Source organism: Pholis gunnellus (genome assembly GCF_910591455.1).
Source record: "Pholis gunnellus genome assembly, chromosome: 20".
Taxonomy (NCBI): Eukaryota; Metazoa; Chordata; class Actinopteri; order Perciformes; family Pholidae; genus Pholis; species Pholis gunnellus.
Window position 1 is genome coordinate 3,754,661 of NC_136547.1, and position 18,252 is coordinate 3,772,912.

At 40.4% G+C, this 18,252-nt stretch overlaps 2 protein-coding genes across 2 annotated transcripts; one reads left to right on the forward strand and one right to left on the reverse strand.

Moving 5' to 3' along the window:
• Nucleotides 1-107: 107 nt before the first annotated feature.
• On the reverse strand, nucleotides 108-3,735 carry LOC306712331 (SH2 domain-containing protein 1B; the record flags this gene model as incomplete). The annotated part of the gene is made up of 4 exons (XM_079181565.1): nucleotides 108-233; nucleotides 316-523; nucleotides 2,807-2,870; nucleotides 3,593-3,735. 4 exons carry the CDS (start codon nucleotides 3,733-3,735, stop codon nucleotides 193-195), a joined length of 456 nt encoding a protein of 151 aa, XP_079037691.1. The 3' UTR covers nucleotides 108-192.
• A 5,572-nt stretch (nucleotides 3,736-9,307) lies between these two features.
• On the forward strand, nucleotides 9,308-15,581 carry lipib (lipase, member Ib; the record flags this gene model as incomplete). Its single annotated transcript, XM_079181048.1, has 10 exons — nucleotides 9,308-9,359; nucleotides 12,048-12,439; nucleotides 12,915-13,023; nucleotides 13,356-13,457; nucleotides 13,835-13,924; nucleotides 14,008-14,175; nucleotides 14,617-14,706; nucleotides 14,904-15,012; nucleotides 15,106-15,279; nucleotides 15,497-15,581. The coding sequence occupies 10 exons, from the start codon at nucleotides 9,308-9,310 to the stop codon at nucleotides 15,579-15,581; spliced, it is 1,371 nt and encodes a 456-aa protein (XP_079037174.1).
• Nucleotides 15,582-18,252: the final 2,671 nt, after the last annotated feature.

The following is an 18,252-nucleotide window of genomic DNA, read 5'->3' on the forward strand; positions in this document are numbered from 1 at the left end:
GGACCACGAATATTCAGTCTGGACCACAGCGGTTTCCACTTATAATTACAGACATACAAGCAGACGGAGAGTCCTCTTCTTCAGCATGTGTCTATTTGTCAAAGTGCCTTCGATCATTATTCTGAAGTGAATCCAACATTTAGAGACAAATTCTCTCTCCTCACGTGTCTGAAGCTTAAATGTCAGAGATGTTCAAGGAGGCAAGACTTCGACGTATTCGGAGTCAGGAACATCTGGAGGAAAATGAAGAAACGGTCAAACAGTCCACAGGATGCTGTGAGAAGGAAGACATGGAGGTTAAAGTATGTGACGTACTCTCATAGTCGGCGGCGTTCTCAGCTGAAGGCGACGGCGTCCTCTGGGACTCTGGTGGTTCAGGAGGTTTTTGGGGCTTCACCAACATGGCCGTCTTCCTTTTGACGGAGTGGCGCAGGTGCATGGCCAGGCCCTGGTTCTTCTTCTTATAGTGACGGATCAGATCGTCCAAAGTCTTAAAAAAAGTCTCATCCAAACCTCCTGAAGTCTGAAGGAACAACAACAGCAAAGAGTGAGGACAAACGTCTCAAAGGAGGAGAGAAAAACATGAGAGGAACCCTGAATGCGTCAGAAAATAAAGTCCAATGTGACGTCTTTAAATGTCTTGTTTTGTTGGACCAACAGTCTAAAACTCAAATATATTCAGTTTGAAATCACATAAAACAGAAGAGGCTGGAACAAACTATTTTTATTATTTTAATTTTCTTCTGACTCCCTCAAACACACGTCCTGCTGCCACAAACACTCACTAGAGCACCAAATGTGGATTCATCCGCCGCTGAAACTAGTCCCCAACAAAGTCCCTTTTGTTTGTGTAATAAAAACTGCAGCGACCAGCTGTTTTAAAAATGAAACTATATATTTGAGAGCTGTAGATTTTCGTCTTCAGTAGGAACCAATGGGCTTGGAGCTGAAAGCCACAAACAGGAAGTCAAGGAGAACATTAAAAATGTCCAGTGTTACGTCTTCAACTGTCTTGTTTTGTCAACAGTCCCAAAACCCAAAGATAATCTGTTAAAAATCATATAAAACAAAACAGCAATCCTCACATCGAAGAGGCTGGAACAAACATTTAACCAATTATCAAAAATAGTTGACAATACATTTTCTGTCCATCGATTAATCAACTGATCAGCTCTAAAATCCAACATGTGGGAGGCAAACTACTGAAAACAAATATTTAGATATAAGTGGAAACACAATAATATATATTTGGAGTGGAAAATAAAAACATGGAGTACAAATATTTCATGAAAGACGATAAAAATCATTTTTTAAAGATGTAAATCGCCCAAAATGGCAAATGAATTTGGATCAAAATGTAAATTTAAACCCTGAACAGCCTGATAATCAGTTTGACTTTCCTTTGAGCTTCATCACTAAAGATAAGTGTAGCAGCCGTTCACTCATCTGGAAACTATTCAAATATTCACTCAGCGTTTGTGCAGATTTGATTGACACTCGATGCTTTGAGTGGAAAAACGTGCCCCAGACAAACATGCACAGTGGTGAGTGGTGTGTTTGTGTCTCAACACACGTCACAGAGTTTCCTGTGACAAGCTAATAACTGCTGTTTCCATTCTGAGGGGTGAAATGTTCCTTTAACTGATCTTAGTTCTAGAATGAGGAGGAGGACAAACGTGTTGTTGTCTCCAGACTGAACATGTACTCGCAAATACTGTAGAGTTGTGATGAACAAAGCAAAGTATATGTTGGATTGTAAGGAACTTATATGGTGTCCTTCTCACATATATATGCAAGTAACATAAATCCACAAAATAAACATCAGAAAAGAGAAATAGAAAAGGTGCAAAAGAACATTGTGACATCTTTTATGTTAAGATCAGCTGATGATGATAATATGTATATTTAGACTAAGTAATTAGGGAATATGAGTGATGTTAATGTTTTACATCAGGTGCTATAAAAGGTCTTATTTTATCTTTTCTTTGCTCCATATTAATCAAACAATGTTCATCATGTTGACTTTGTGTTGGAAGTGGAAATATGAAGTATAACACAAATAAACTAGCATCTAGTACTTTACCATGACGACACACACACACACACACACACACACACACACACACACACACACACACACACACACACACACACACACACAGGGTGAGAATGAATGATGGTCAGTGTGGCTGAGACACTTTGTTTGGTTTCCTTTTACTTTGTGTGTTTTTTCTCTCAGCAGAACTGTTGCTGCTACTGAGGACATTGAGGTAATGACCGTAGTGTTCAAATGTAACCATAGTTTGCACTCTACACTAATACTGTACAGTATATGTGCTTATATATGCTTAAATGTAACTACTTTTAGGCAGTTTCATTAATAAAGAACTACAGTTGGGTATTTTTGAGTTGTTGGTCCGACAAAACCAGACATTTAAAGACGTCACTGTGGATTCTTACTTTTTACTTTCTGAATAAATGTTAATTCAAACATTTTGCCAGAATGCAATATGATCTAGAGTTACAGAGATTACAGAGTAAAGAAGTCAGAGAAAAACACCAACTTTCAATACTCGTCACATTTCTGTCAGAATTTAACCGTTTAAACAACGGCATGGAAACAACATTTAGACCTTCGTGTCGGGAAATTAAAGTACAGAAAAACACAATTTCTCAGTTAACTAAGTGGATGAAATCTGATAAATGTAATTCCTTATCCATGCAAAGGAGCGAAGTGGATCGTGACTATGACCCTAAATGTTTTCATGAAGTTTATGTGTGTGTGTGTGTGTGTGTGTGTGTTTACCATGAGAGTGTAGTGTCCAGTGCATGTCTGCAGCAGTCTGTACGTATACACCACCCTCTTATAACTGCAAAGATAGACAACATGCATACAGGATATTTGCAGAATTTTAAATGAGTAATTATCTATATTAATGGGAGGAATTTCAGCAGCAACATGTCCCAAAAACAAAACATGATGCTGATGATGTGGTCACATGACCTGGAGGACAAACATCTCTCTCTTCATAACGGAACTTTAAAACCCACTAAACACACTACAGAGTACCCACTAAATACACTAAACAGTACTCATTATACACACTAGAATACTCACTAAACAGTACTCGGTATAAACACTAAACAATACTCACTAAACAATCTAAATAGTACACACTAAAATGACTAATCAACACTCACTATACACACTAAACAGTACTCACTACACACACTAACGTGTACACACTATACACACTAAACAGTACCCACTGTACACACTAATGTGTACACACTATACACATTAAAGAGTACTCACTAAACACACTAAACAGTACTCACTAAACACACTAACGTGTACACACTATACACATTAAAGAATACTCACTATACACACTAAACAGTACTCACTACACACACTAACGTGTACACACTATACACACTAAACAGTACCCACTGTACACACTAATGTGTACACACTATACACATTAAAGAGTACTCACTAAACACACTAAACAGTACTCACTAAACACACTAACGGGTACACACTATACACATTAAAGAATACACACTATACACACTAAACAGTACTCACTAAACACACAGACACATGGCTCCCCGGATGGTCTCGCTGTCTCGGATCAGGTAGGCTCCGTCCTTGTGTTTCTTTCCCAGCAGGTCCTCACACTCCGTCCTGGTGATGGCGCCGTGGTAACACACCGGCAGAGCTGCTGCCATGGTGAGGAGAGACAGCCACTACACACACACACACACACACACGTCTCAGAGCAGCTTCATGTCTAAGAACAGCAGCTGTTATTAGGATGTAATACACGGGCCATAGAAGTCCAGATGTCAGCGCTCAACACATGGAGGTGCTCAGCAGAGTGAACCGTGAAAATGAAACCACTGAGGTGGACTCACAGTTTGTCACAGGAAGTGGAGAGAGAGAGAGAGAGAGAGAGAGAGAGAGACAGACAGAGAGACAGACAGAGAGATAGAGAGAGAGAGAGAGACAGAGAGAGAGAGCGAGAGAGAGAGAGAAAAAAGTGACTTTACATGTGTGAATATCAGAAATAGCATTAATAGCAACATCATTATTTTTAGGACTATTATTTGTAGGGGTTGAACTCGACCATAATAGTATAATATAATACTACTAATAATAATAACTTTATTTATATAGCACCTTTAAAAACAGAGATTACAAAGTGCTTTGACAGAGCCGAGGGGTCCTGATGGCACTGATGGCACAAACACGGTCACCTTTAGTTTGGAGCCTTGACTTCAGAACAACCAGAAGGGCCCATGAGGAGCTGCTCATCAGGGTCAACATGTCCTCTTCAATTCATATTCTTGTTTCTGTTGTCTGCAAAGTTTGTATATCTGAATGTGTTTGTAGACATAAACACTTCCTGTGAGAGAGAGAGTGTATGTGAGAAAATGAGCCTACACACACACACACCTACACACACACACACACATATACACAGACACCTACACACACAGATACCCACACACAGACACACCTCTACACACACACACGTACACACACGTACATACCTACACACACACACACACACACACACACACACACACACACACACACACACACACATACATACCTACACACACACACACATACTCACACACATACTCACACACACATACACACACACACACACACACAGGGGCAGGTGCTCCCTAGTCAGCTTCAGTTCTCCACCATCTTGTCTGGTTATAAAACACACAGGTGTGTCTGAGCTCCGTCCATCTGTTTCATTGAATCCGTTCACATCATGCTGATTACGTCGCTCGTTCTGTATTTCCGCTCCGGAAGTGATGAGTTTTACTTTAGCCGGCCAGAACTGAAGGAGGGACAGACTTTTGGGGTTTGGCTTTATGGAAAAATGAATTGACACATTTTTATCTTAGTAATAAAGTTGAAAGGTTCTCATTGAATTTTACATGTTTCATTAATAATGATTATGTTAAAGGAAAAACATGGGCAGTTACATTTTCAGGATAAAGACATGTTTGGTATGTTTTGAAGGTAACTAGAAAGAAAAAGATCAAGTTAATTTAGTTTAATTCTTTGGGAGATGAGAGATGAGCGGACTCCAGACCCAATTTTGGTTATTTTTATGCCAAACTGCTTCCATATGGAACACACACAGCCTTAGTTTCTCCCATCTAAATCAACTGTTCATTTGTGACTCTCTATAAATATGTGCTCAGTTACTCTGGTAAAAACATTGATTTTTATTTTTACATGTGTTTGAAATCAACTTTTGTTTTTGAATTTTCATTTTTGTAGTTCAGTGCTTGCTTTTTTTTACCACATTTCCCAGAAATCACCTGTCAGTCAAAAAGTGTAAAAGCTGCATCATTTTTTGTAGCTTTTGTTGATGCAGTTTTGCAGTATTCATCTTCTGGGGAACATGAATGTATGCGCAATTGTCACACCAATCTATCAAATCGTTGTTGGGATATTTCACTTAAAACCACAAATATTAACCTAATGGTGGAGCTAGAGGAAAAGTCAGAGGATCAATAAAGTGTTTAGGATTTATCTTCTGTGGAACATGAATGTTGGTACCAAAAATCTCACCAATTCATCTAATAGTTGTTGAGAAATTCACTTAAAACCACAAATATTAACCTAATTGTCACTTTCGAAGAAAAGTAGGCGGTTCAACAAAGTCTTTAAGATTCATCCTCTGGGGAACATGAACGTCTGCGCCAAAGATCTCACTAATCCATCTAATAATTGTTGAGATATTTCACTTAAAACCACTAATGATAACTTATTATTAAAGACCAAAGTCCATAATAATAATAATAATAATAACCAGGATTTATCCTCTGGGGAACATGAACGTCCGCACCAAAGATCACACCAATCCAAATAAATAGAAATTTCGATATTTCACTTAAAATTACAAATGTTAACCTCATGGTGGCGCTAGAGGAAAAGTCAGAGGATCGACAAAGTCTTTAGGATTCACCCTCTGGGGAACATGAGCGTCTGCACCAAAGATCTCCCCAAACCATCCAATAGCTGTTGAGATATGACCGACATCCCTGCTGCCTAGCATGTTTCTGTGGTGGACAAACCGTCCGGTCATCACTGATAAAGCAGCTCCCAGTGTCAGAGCAGCGGATACATGTTGGATGATCCCGTTATCATCCACTCGTGCTGCAGTTTAACTGAGACATGAATATGCTGCAGTTCAGAGGTTTAGCTGTGATTATGTCAGCAGCTTTACCTCAAGACTCCCGTAATAGAACGTCCAGACCCTCCTGACCTGTGAAAAATAATCCCATTAAAACTTTCTATAAGATTCACAGGACGTTTTAAATCCTGCGGCTCCACTGAGAACATTTTTATGTATTCTAAGCTTCACCGGTTGCTTATTTTTTAACCACATTGCGTTAAACCCGACGGATAAACGTGCTTTATGTATTCACGTAAATAACTGCAAACTTAATATCTCCACTAGTTCTGCTAAATAAACAAATAAATAAATAAACTAGTTCTCACTTTTCTTGAAACTTTTTTGATGGGAAAATATAATAATACATATATAAACAAATAAATAATAAATAAATAAACAGTAAATAAATAAATAAATAAACGAATAAATGAATAAATGAATAAATGAATAAATAATAAATGCATAATAAATAAATAAATAAAATTACAAAATTAATAAATAAATAATAAATGAATAAAAAAATAAAAATTAAAACATTAAAAAATAACATATATTAATATATATATATATAATTATATATATAAATAATGCAATTATTTTATTTATTTATTTATTTATTTATTATTTACTCCTTCACATATATTTTGTTGTTTTTAAATTCTTTATCTGATAACTAGATCTTAGATGTGTTTTCTTTAGACAGATCTTTATCTTTAATCACATCAAACCCACACTAAGTCTAATCTTATACAACCATTGAGAAGATTGTATTTTGGCCAATCACAGCCCTTCACTGTGAGTCAAACATACTTAGATTATCATGTTATTTCTATTCATTTTCAGACCCTTTCTCTCTAGTTTATAAGCTGTAATCTTATAGAGCCAGCTCGGTAGTTATTGATACTCTCTACAAAGAAAAAGTGCATCCTGACCACATGTTGCTTTTATAATCTCCTCCTCAGGCCTCTCTGTTTGTTTGCCAAGTCAGGTGACTGAGGAGCAGCCTCGAAGGTATAAGCTCTTTAACTGGACAGGACATCGTGACCTCACACTGACCTTTCACCTTTCATGAAGCTGTCATCTACCTCCAGACTCCATTCACACAAACCTCTCAGAACACAGGACTTCCTGCACTACTGCCGCCTCCATCCATCAGTTAGTTTGTGTTATTGTGTCACTTTGGTGTTGTAAAGTGTTTGTTCAGATTCACCAAAGTCCCACAACACAAACAAACTAACCGATGGATGCAGCTGTAGACCAGCTACTCCTGTGTTCTGAGAGGTTAAATCAATGTTTGTTTCAATAGAGTCTTTGGCGATAGCATAGATGGAGACACCGGCTTCATTTGACCCACAATAACACAAACTAACTAACCGCCGTCTTCTGTAGTAACACACTGACTTTGAATAAGTTCCTCATACAACCAAACTGTGCTTTTAAGCTGCATAAAAGGTTCGTTTTTTAAGTCTAACGCCAACGCAAAGAGTTGCCAACACTCATATCTGTCCGTTAAATACGACGCTACAAGCAGCAGTCAAGTTAGCGTAGCTTAGCATTAAGTCTTGCGTCCGGAGGGTAAACAGCTCTGTCACAATGGGAATGAAATCATCCCACCTGAACCTTCAAATCTCAGTAATCAACACGCTGCATCCTGTTTGTTTGGGAAGTCTAAAATACTGCGGATTAATTCATTTAGAAAACAAATAACTGTGCGTATTTTTCTGTCTCTTTACAAAGTGTCTGGTATGAGATTTACCTCGATATCAGCATCCTGCAATAAAGAAGGTTCCGGGACTCTTATTCTGAAGTCCTAAAGAGCTCCTTTAGCGTGATGTGAAGCAGAATTCCTGTAAAAGAAGTGGAGCCGAGCTCCAGGTTGTACTCTGACATTACAGGAACCCTCGGCTCTGTGTTCTTCAGCGTCTGCATGTTAAATTACACCATGAATGGAGAGAGTACAGGGCAGCGTGGGCTGGGTGCAGTGTGGTCGGAGCCGGAGGAGCTATTAATAACCGGAGGCTCAACTTTTAACGGCACAATCGTTCAGTAACCTCATAATCAGAGGGCCACCCACCAGGATCTCATGCTGTCCTCTTTAAAAGATATGTTTATACATAACTCAGACACTTCAACCGTTGGATTGTTTTAAATGTTAATCTGAAGATTTTAAATTATATTTTGAAATAAAAAGACATCAACACTGTTAATACATTTTAAAAGCTTATTCCCACAACACAAAGCTAACCGTTGTGCTAGCTTCCCATTCACAACGATTCATGAGACTTTTATCATAATTAAATGTGAATAGAGATTTATTTTAAATTAATAAAAGTATAATTATTAATATGCTAAGTTTACTGAATGTTTGAAAGCTATTTTACTTTCTCCTGTGAGGAAGTCGAGGCTTTTTTCAACACTTTTAATTATTATTTAAAGCATTAAAAAGAGCAGAAAGAACATTTAGAACTCTGTAGTTGTTTCTGTAACTGTCACACTATGATGATGCTCGTGCTCTATGTCATATTGAGTGCTGTTATATATTGTTGTTGGTGCTCTTTTATGCTCTCTGTGCACAGAAAATTAAAGGTTTCATTCATTCAAATATAGTTTCTGTCGACTTATGCACAAGTCTGATATTCATGTTATGTTCCCTCTGTGATATGTTATGAATATAATCGACGTGCGTCAGATGAATCTGAGTTTTGAGCGAGTTGAAGGTCTTGAAAGATACATGAACGTGTTTTCTTTCATGTTCTTTAAAAAAAAAAGATATTTTGCGCTCCACGGTTTACGCGTTTGAACTTTAACGTTGAATTTTAATATTCAAGTATGAAATGATTTCTCCATCTCCTCTATAAACCCTTTTCCTCTCGTTTTAACCTTCCATCACTATCTTTATGCTCCTTTTCTTGAATCTTTTGTTAAATGTCCACTCCCTCCCTCCTTCCCTCTCCATCCTTCTAGAAACCGATCCTCCCTCCCTCCCTTCCTCCCTCTCACAACGATCCCTCCCTCCTTCAGTCGCTCCCTCCTTCATTCAGCTCCTTCTCTCTCTGCGTCCTCACCTCTTCGTCTCTTTGGTCGTAGGAAGGATGCTTCCCCACAGACTGCTGGGTCTGCTGGGTCTCCTCACCCTCTGCAAAGGTAAGACAAACACCGACCGGTCTGTTTTATTCATCAGAGAGAATGTGCTGCTTACAGTTCAGGTCTTATGTTTGATTCATTGATTGATTGAAGAGAAACTGAGATAAAATAAAGTGACTGCAGACAGAAACAGCTTAAGAAAGAACAGATTATTTAAAGTCAACCGCTCCATCTGCTCCACTGTGATGTTTAAGTCTGGTGGTATGAAAGTAAATATACACCAGGTCGCACACACACACACACACACACACACACACACACACACACGGTCTTCAGCTATTCATAGTGTACTAATGTGTGTGTTTGGGGCTGGATTGGGGCCATTTCCACCCTCTGGTGTTCAGGGTGGGGCGGGCGCTGAGGGGATGAGGCGTTTCTTTTATAGCAGCCTGATCCTATTGAGGGCAGCATCGCACTCCTGTGTGTGTGTTTGTGTGTGTGCGTGTGTGTGTGTGTGTGTGTGCTAATTGCAACAACACTGCGATGTTAGCGAACCACGCTAACCCCGGTGTCAGAACTTTTAGATGTTTTGGGAAATACCTGAGAGTAAAGATGAGCAGACGGAGGCGATTAGCTTAGCTTAGCATAAAGACTGGAAGCAGGGGGAAACAGCTAGCTTGGCTAAACTAAAAGGTACAAACTTCAGCCTACCAGCACCTTTAAAACTCACTAATTAACACTTTATATGTCGTTAGTACAAACCGTACAGAAACCAGGATGGAAAGACGATAATTTATAGTTTTAAATGGAATAAAACTTCTAGAACAAGCTCCTCTACGACTTGGAGCTGCACAAAAGATTAACAACTGCACTAAAAATATCTGTTTCTTTTTTATAAAAAGTTGAAACTTCAGATGCGAGGCTAACTACGAGCCCCATGGTGCATTGCAGCAACAAACATCCAATCAACAAGCTTTAAAGTTCTGTCATGAAACAAGTTTCTTGTCACAAAGTATTTCTGTCTCAATTTGAGTCAACTAGCTTTCATTCTACATTCTCGATTACAGCGCGTTATCTCCTGCTCTATCTATCTACCATTTAATGAAATAAAAAGTTTTAGTAGAAAACATCACGGTTTGTTTGAACATGACTACGTTTGTTATGTTGTTTAATCTGAAGACGTGAACAACAAAGAGTAAACGTTGACTTGTTGTCTCACACGGGATACGAACAGCCATCTCCTTGTTGTCTAAAGCTTGTTGTTTGTTGCTGCAATGCATCATGGGAGTCGTGGTTAGCCTCGCATCTTAAGTTTTTTTATGTACTGTTGTGTAAAAACAACTTAACGAATTGAGTTCGAGGCGTTTACTTAGATTCAAGCAATAGTTTTATTTATCACAGAGATATTAGCCGAGCAGTTAAACGTGCACGGTCCTAGCAGTTCCTCTCCGATTGAGAGCAACGTAAAAAGGCCCTTGGACACGGAAGCGCAGTAAGTTTTGTAGGTTCTCCTTAGAGGAGCCATTGGTCAAAGTCAAGGTGCAGGCGGGATCGATTTTAGCAGAGCGACGGCCTGGTTGGAGCACTGAGCTTATCCGTTCGCACCGGCTCTCGTCCGGGATCCTCCTTCGATGCGTCATCAGTGTGTGTGTATGTTGTGAAAGCCTAGCCTAACAGGCTCCAAAGTGTGACGTCCACGTTTTGCTATCCCAAGCTGTGGTACGTACTGTTCTCAGCTGGCTGTTTACTCCAAGATTTGATATCAGTGTATAGTTGCCCAAGCGTGGCCTTCAGAGTTACAGTTTTCTCATTCCTTTGTACAGGCGAGTGCTAGAGCGCCCCGCTTGGAGTTTTAAACCTTCATAACCTGTAACTCGCAACTCCGCTAATTAGCACATAAAGCTCTGATTAAATTTATTTACCTAACAGTACCTTCAACTTTTTATAAAAAAGAAACAGATATTTGCAGTTGTTCATGTTTTGTGGGAGGAGCTCGTCGTAGAAGTTTTCTTCCTTTTAAAACTACAAACTATCGTCTTTCCATCCTGGTTTCTGTTTATACCAACGATATTTGTTTTCTAGTGAATCACTAGATCATTTCACATCTTTAGAACTTTAAAAATAAACTTACAGATGTCTGCCAGGATGAATAAAACGTCAATAAATCTTCAAGAAGATTTAGTGATTAATTGGTGAGGAAGCAACCAGCAACCCGTCCTCAGCCTGGAGTTCAGAGTTTGCCGGCTAAAGACACTTTAAATAGGCTGAAGAGACTCTGTGTTAGCCGGACTCCGGTTTAATCCTCCCATCATAGAGCCAAAGAGCTCCAAACGTCACTTACCAGACCAAGAATTGATCCCAGCAGCATTCTCCAGTCAGATGGCGTGGAGCTTTGAACCTGTGAAGAGATGAAAAGTGAGGAGAAGTTAACTGGGTCAGACAGGAAAACAAGCCTCAGACTCAGGAGTCACAGATTAAAGGTTAAATATCTGATGATCGATTAATACATTCACAGATGTTTGAAGTTTTGTCTGTCCTGGACAAATTTAGCCAGGTGATAAATAATTAAAGAAACTTTAAAAACACACGGTCTGTCAGACATTTCATCGTTTCTTATCTTTGAGGGTTTTGAGTGTTAAAGTCGTGAATTTCCTGCAGACGTGTGTGGAATCATCAGCATGTGGAGCAGCGTTAACGTCGTCCCTCAGCTCTCGTTCTGAAACCTAGAAGTCTTTTCCGTGCGTCCAGGTCAGGAGGAGACCGGCGAGGGCGAGTCCTGTGACAACTTCACGGACCTGAACCTGTCCCACTGCTTCATGGGAACCAGCCTGTACGTCCGGCTGCTGCTCTACACCCGCTCCAACCTGGACTGCGGCCGCGAGCTCGACCACCACCGCCCGTCCTCCCAGCCTCTCTTCAACCTGTCCCGCCCCACCGCCTTCGTCATCCACGGGTACCGGCCCACCGGGGCGCCCCCCATCTGGATAGACCACCTGGTCCACCTGCTGGCCGAGCAGCAGGACATGAACGTGATCGTGGTGGACTGGAACAAGGGGGCGGCCAACCTCAACTACTTCATCGCCGTCAGCTACACCAGGGAGGCGGCGTACAACCTGACCGGCTTCATCGTGACCATGCAGGTGAGCCTCTTCCGCCTCTTTTAGCTCCTGGTTTGGTTTCTTTCAAGCGTTTAGCAGCTGGAGACAGATGTTTCCCTCAGGAGGTGGTGGAGACCAGAAACAGCGCTAGAAGAGAGAGAATATTGGACACCAGGACTGCTAATGAATCACCATGCCGCTCTGTAACTGCTGGATGTGAAATTGCAACTTTAACAAATATGTTAAGTGAAAATATGTTAGTTTCAGTGTTTGTCAGGTTGTTCTTCTGCTCCCAAGAGGCCAAAAAAGCATTTAATGCAGCTTTAAAGAACTATATAAATAAAGCTTGTACATAAAACAAGCAGAATACTTTGTTTTTGTGTATTCGAACTCTTAACTGAGAGCTTTCAGGGGTCTTTAGGGCAGTGGATCCTCACCTGGGGTCCTGGCCCCCTTTAGACAAATAAAACAAGATGTCTACCTTGAAGGTGACTCCTTCTGCATCGTGTGTCTGCAGGAGGAAGGAGCCTCTCTGAGCTCGGTGCACCTCATTGGCGTCAGTCTGGGAGCTCACCTGGCTGGATTTGTGGGAGCAAACCTGAAGGGGAAGATCGGACGGATCACAGGTAAATACACGGAGAACATAGCTGCTCCGAGGGTTTGAGGGGGAAGCACAGAAGTGAGGAGATTTAAATTCACTGATAAATGGTGAAAACAGAAACTACAGTTGGAAGACCGTGTGCAGAAAAACAGCAGAACTGAAAACCTTAAATGAAAAGTTGCAAACAAATCTGGCAAAGTTATGAATAAAACATGTCACTGGACATGTAAATGGTTTTATTTTCAGTCATCTGCGGCGGTGGAATTAAAGTTCTTGCAGATTCTGTCACTCAAACGTGTCACAGAAACATTTGTGTTTGGAAACATATTTGAAACCCTCCGTCCTCGGCCCCTCCAGGTCTGGACCCGGCGGGGCCGATGTTCACCAGCGCCACACCAGAGGAGAGGCTGGACCCGTCAGACGCCATGTTTGTGGACGTGCTTCACACCGACATGAACTGTGAGTTCAGCTTCACCACCTTCTGTCTTCAGGTTTGAAATGTGGAACATTAACACATGTTCTGCTCATGAAAGATGTTTAAAAGCATGTGGGGAATGAAATTAACTTCAAATATTTGATATGTTACAAACCAAAACATTGTGTCTCCTATTAAATATCACATATCAGCTTCAACCTTTTTGTAAATATTAATGCTGAAGATATATTATTATATAGATATATTTTATACATAGAGAAGATCAAGAGAGGAAGCCTTTCAAAATAAGATAAAAACCTCCCTATGTCCCATGTCCTGATCACTTAACTCTTAACTTCGTATGAAGAGAAACTGAATAATCATCTATAAAAACAGCGGCTTCGTTTGTTTGTATCTGCAGCATTTGGTCTGCAAGGAGCTCACGGTCACATTGACTTCTACGCCAACGGTGGAGCCGACCAGCCAGGGTGTCCCAAAACCATCTTTTCAGGTCAGCACACACACACACACACACACACACACACACACTGAATGACTCATCACCTACTCACTGTGGTGGTTTGTGTCCCACAGGTAAATCTTATTTTGTGTGTGACCACCAGCGCTCAGTGCTGCTGTTCCTGTGCTCCCTGAACCGGACCTGCAGCCTCACGGGTTACCCCTGCTCCTCCTACAGCGACTTCCTGGAGGGCCGCTGCCTGCAGTGTGAGACCTTCAAACCGGCGTCCTGCCCGGTGCTCGGTAGGTGGAGACACGTAGACACTGTGGGGGGACCCCCTTATGAGCCAGCTCAGACCCTCATGTGGGGTCCTTCAGGTTGTTCTAAAGTCGAGGCTCAAGACTAAAGATGACCGTGTTATTGCCATCAGGACCCCTCGGCTCTGGAACGACCTGCCTGAGGAGACAATCTGCTTTAAAATCTGCTTTACTGCTCAATTTAATTTAATTTATTTATTATTTATTTCTTATCATATTGATTGGTTTCATGTTTCATCTATTGTTTTATTTTGCTTTGGTTGACTTCACTGTTGAGCTTTCTGTTGTTTTATTGCTTTGCTTTGTAATAATAATAATATTTATAAACTGTAGACCTGTTATAAACACAAGCTTGGCTTCTGCTCACCTCTGTGTGTGTGTGGGTGTGTGTGTGTGTGTGTGTGTGTGTGTGTGTCTCACCTGCAGGTTATGACGTGAGTCAGTGGAGGGAGACTCTTCTGCGACTGGGACAAACCAAAGTCTTCTTCAGCACCACATCAACGCTGCCCTACAGGAGTGAGTGAACCACACATCACACTGTAGTACTACACTGCAGTATACTGTAGTACTACACTGTAGTACTGCTACAGTGTAGTACTATACTGTAGTAGAGGAGCGTACATGTGACCTACATTTACTCAAGTACTGTAGTACTTTGCTCTAACATTTCTGCTTCTACCTACAATGAAGGTGTGTATTTGTGTGTGTGGCAGAGCTGAACTACAGAGTGGACATGGTGACCTGGAACCAGTACCTCCGCTGGGGGGTCGTCTACATCCGGCTGCACAGCGGCAGAAACTTCACCGAGGTCCGAATAGACCAGTGAGTCCGTCAGTTAAAATCCACACGAGTTCACACATCACACAGACAATAAATAAAACTGAAACATGTCTCCTCCTCTTCGTTTTCTCCCAGTAAGCTCCTGCGCTTCGAGCAGTACACCTCCACCAGGCTGCTGGCCCAGTTCGATGAGGACCTGCAGCAGGTCCAGAAGATCTCCATGCGCATCAACACCGGCAACGTGATCGGCCCGCGGTACAAAATCAGACTGCTGCGGATACGCTTCACTCCGCTGGAGCGTCCCGAGAGGTCGGTGCTGAACCCCCAGACCTGTCTTAAATTAGGTTTTATTTTATTAGGTTTATTTCACTGGTTTTATTAGACACTAATAAAGGGGATTAAATAGAGAGATTTTTTTCAGATTGCTGTCACATAAAGGAAAGCAGCAGAGGGAGGCTGGACCTAATTAATGTTATTAATTACTTTAATGTAAATTAACTAATTATTCTGTCTTCTTCTCTGTCAGGCCTCTAATGTGCCGTTATGACATAATCATGGAGGAGAACATGGAGGTGGCGTTTCGGCCTCTGCCCTGCAACTCCCACCTCTGACTCCCCCACCAGTCTCTCCTCTTCTTCTTCTTCTTCTTCTTCTTCTTCTTCTTCTTCTTCTTCTTCTTCCTCTTATGGAAACACATCTGAACTCACCTGAAACCCCAGACGTCCTCTCTGGGTGCAACAGGGTCTCCTGCAGGGGCCCGGACACAGGAGGAGAACCCAACTGGAGCTGTTGGAGAAAAGAACTGAACACTCTGATGCTCATCACCGTCTCTCTGCTGGTGCTGATGGGATTCTGTGAGGAAACACAGCAACCAGATGAAGCAGAAGGCTGCAGCCGGAGAGACGTCAGGGTGAGATCAGGTCTCCTACAAACGCATATTAGAGCCAATGTAGGTTACAACATATATATATATAATTACAGAGGGGAACAGGGAACATATTCAGAGGGAAAAATCTGAATTTATGAGATAAAAGTCGTAAATTTACAAGAAAAATATTTTCTGGATTAAACTCACAAATTTCCCCCCAAAAATCCCAAATTTGACCCCCAAAACACTTAGATACTCTGAGATTAAAAAGTAAATGTATGACAGAAAAAGAATCTTGAATATTCTCTGAGATTATAAACTCGTAGATTCGCTACAAAAAAAATATCGCTTCACTTTGAACCTCATCACACCAACAGATTTATCTTTTTGTAAATCTGTGACCAGATGTTCCACCAGCTCCATAACTATTTAAATAAATATGAATACATATGTGACCTACAACGGCTCTAAAACAGCGTCAGCCTTTATCTCTGGCTGCTCTCGTGGTTGATTGTTAATTAATATCTTAATATCTCTGACTAATGATGAGTCCTTCATGGCTTCAGAGAATACTCCCTTTCCCCCAGAAACAAAAAAATACATTATTCACATTATTTGGTTCGAATATTTGTTCGAAAAAAATGACGTCAGATTTCAAATGTTGCATGTGGAGCATTTCCTTTCAATAACAGAGCCATGATTTTATCCTGAAACTTTACAACTTTTTATAAAAAAACAAAGAGCTTGAATTTAAAATTTGGATTTGTGATGGAGAAGTAATTTTGTTTTATTGAAAAAACAATGTTGTGCAGGCACTATTTAAAAATAATAAAACGTATGAACTATTCCACTTTGATTAAGACCCTGTGAGGTTGAAACTGTTTTAAACTATTAAAACGCTGGATTACCTTTTTATTCACTTTTTCTAAAGAACATATACAAAACTGTTTGTTTACTTTAAAATGACACAATGTGAAAATGTTTTTAATAATAAGCTCTCGCGCTGGATTTTTCAAGACATTTTTGATGTCGGCGATCGTCCTACAAAAAAAGAGTGAAAGCATTACATTTCTGTTATTGATCCGTCTCAATGAAGTTACAGAGATGAATATGAACACAGCTTCTTACCTCCGTGTGCCTTTGATGTGTGACAGTGACGCAGCTACTTTAACATAACGGTGACGCTGCTACATTAACAGTGACGCTGCTACTTTAACATAACAGTGACGCTGCTACTTTAACATAATGGTGATGCTGCTACTTTAACATAACAGTGACGCTGCTACTTTAACATAACGGTGACGCTGCTACTTTAACATAACAGTGACGCTGCTACTTTAACATAACAGTGACGCTGCTACTTTAACATAACAGTGACGCTGCTACTTTAACATAACGGTGACGCTGCTACTTTAACGGTGACGCTGCTACATTAACGGTGACGCTGCTACTTTAACGGTGACGCTGCTACTTTAACATAACGGTGACGCTGCTACTTTAACATAACGGTGACGCTGCTACTTTAACATAGCGGTGACGCTGCTACTTTAACATAACGGTGACGCTGCTACTTTAACATAACGGTGACGCTGCTACTTTAACATAGCGGTGACGCTGCTACTTTAACATAACGGTAACGCTGCTACTTTAACATAGCGGTGACGCTGCTACTTTAACATAACGGTGACGCTGCTACTTTAACATAACGGTGACGCTGCTACTTTAACATAACGGTAACGCTGCTACTTTAACAGTGACGCTGCTACTTTAACATAACGGTGACGCTGCTACTTTAACATAACGGTGGCGCTGCTACTTTAATGTGACGCCGCTACTTTAACGTGACGTTGCTTCTTTAACAGCGCCGCTATCATCATATTATCATGTTTGTATATTATCAGCGTATTTATGTAAATTGTGAGTTTTTATTCTGAAACAGTCGCTGAGGGAGTTTGTTTATTTGGGGAGTTTAAGAACCAGCAGGTTTTTACTTAAAAAATGTTCATCTGTTTGAAAAAGTGTTTTAGGGACTTGAGTCAGTAAATGTTATAACTGTTAAAAACAACTGAGCAGCCAGAACAAACATGTATAACTCAAGAAAAATGTGTCTGAAACCTGAACTGTTCTTTTTTTTTTATGATGTATTTTCACCCGCGGTTTGAAATAAATGGTTATTTGAGAAAAACAGTTGTGATATCAAAAGTGACGTCTCACAATCATCTCTTTTGCTTTAAAGCTCATTTTCAACCTCATCACTGAGCACCATAAATAAGTTTCTCTGGAGAAAAAGTTCACATTTGTCAGTATTTGTGCAAAGAAAAAAAAAAAAGTTAATTTAATAGTTTAATTGCTGGAAGATCTATAATTATATGTTAAAAATAAGCTGGTCACTCAGATTAACTAACAAATTAGAC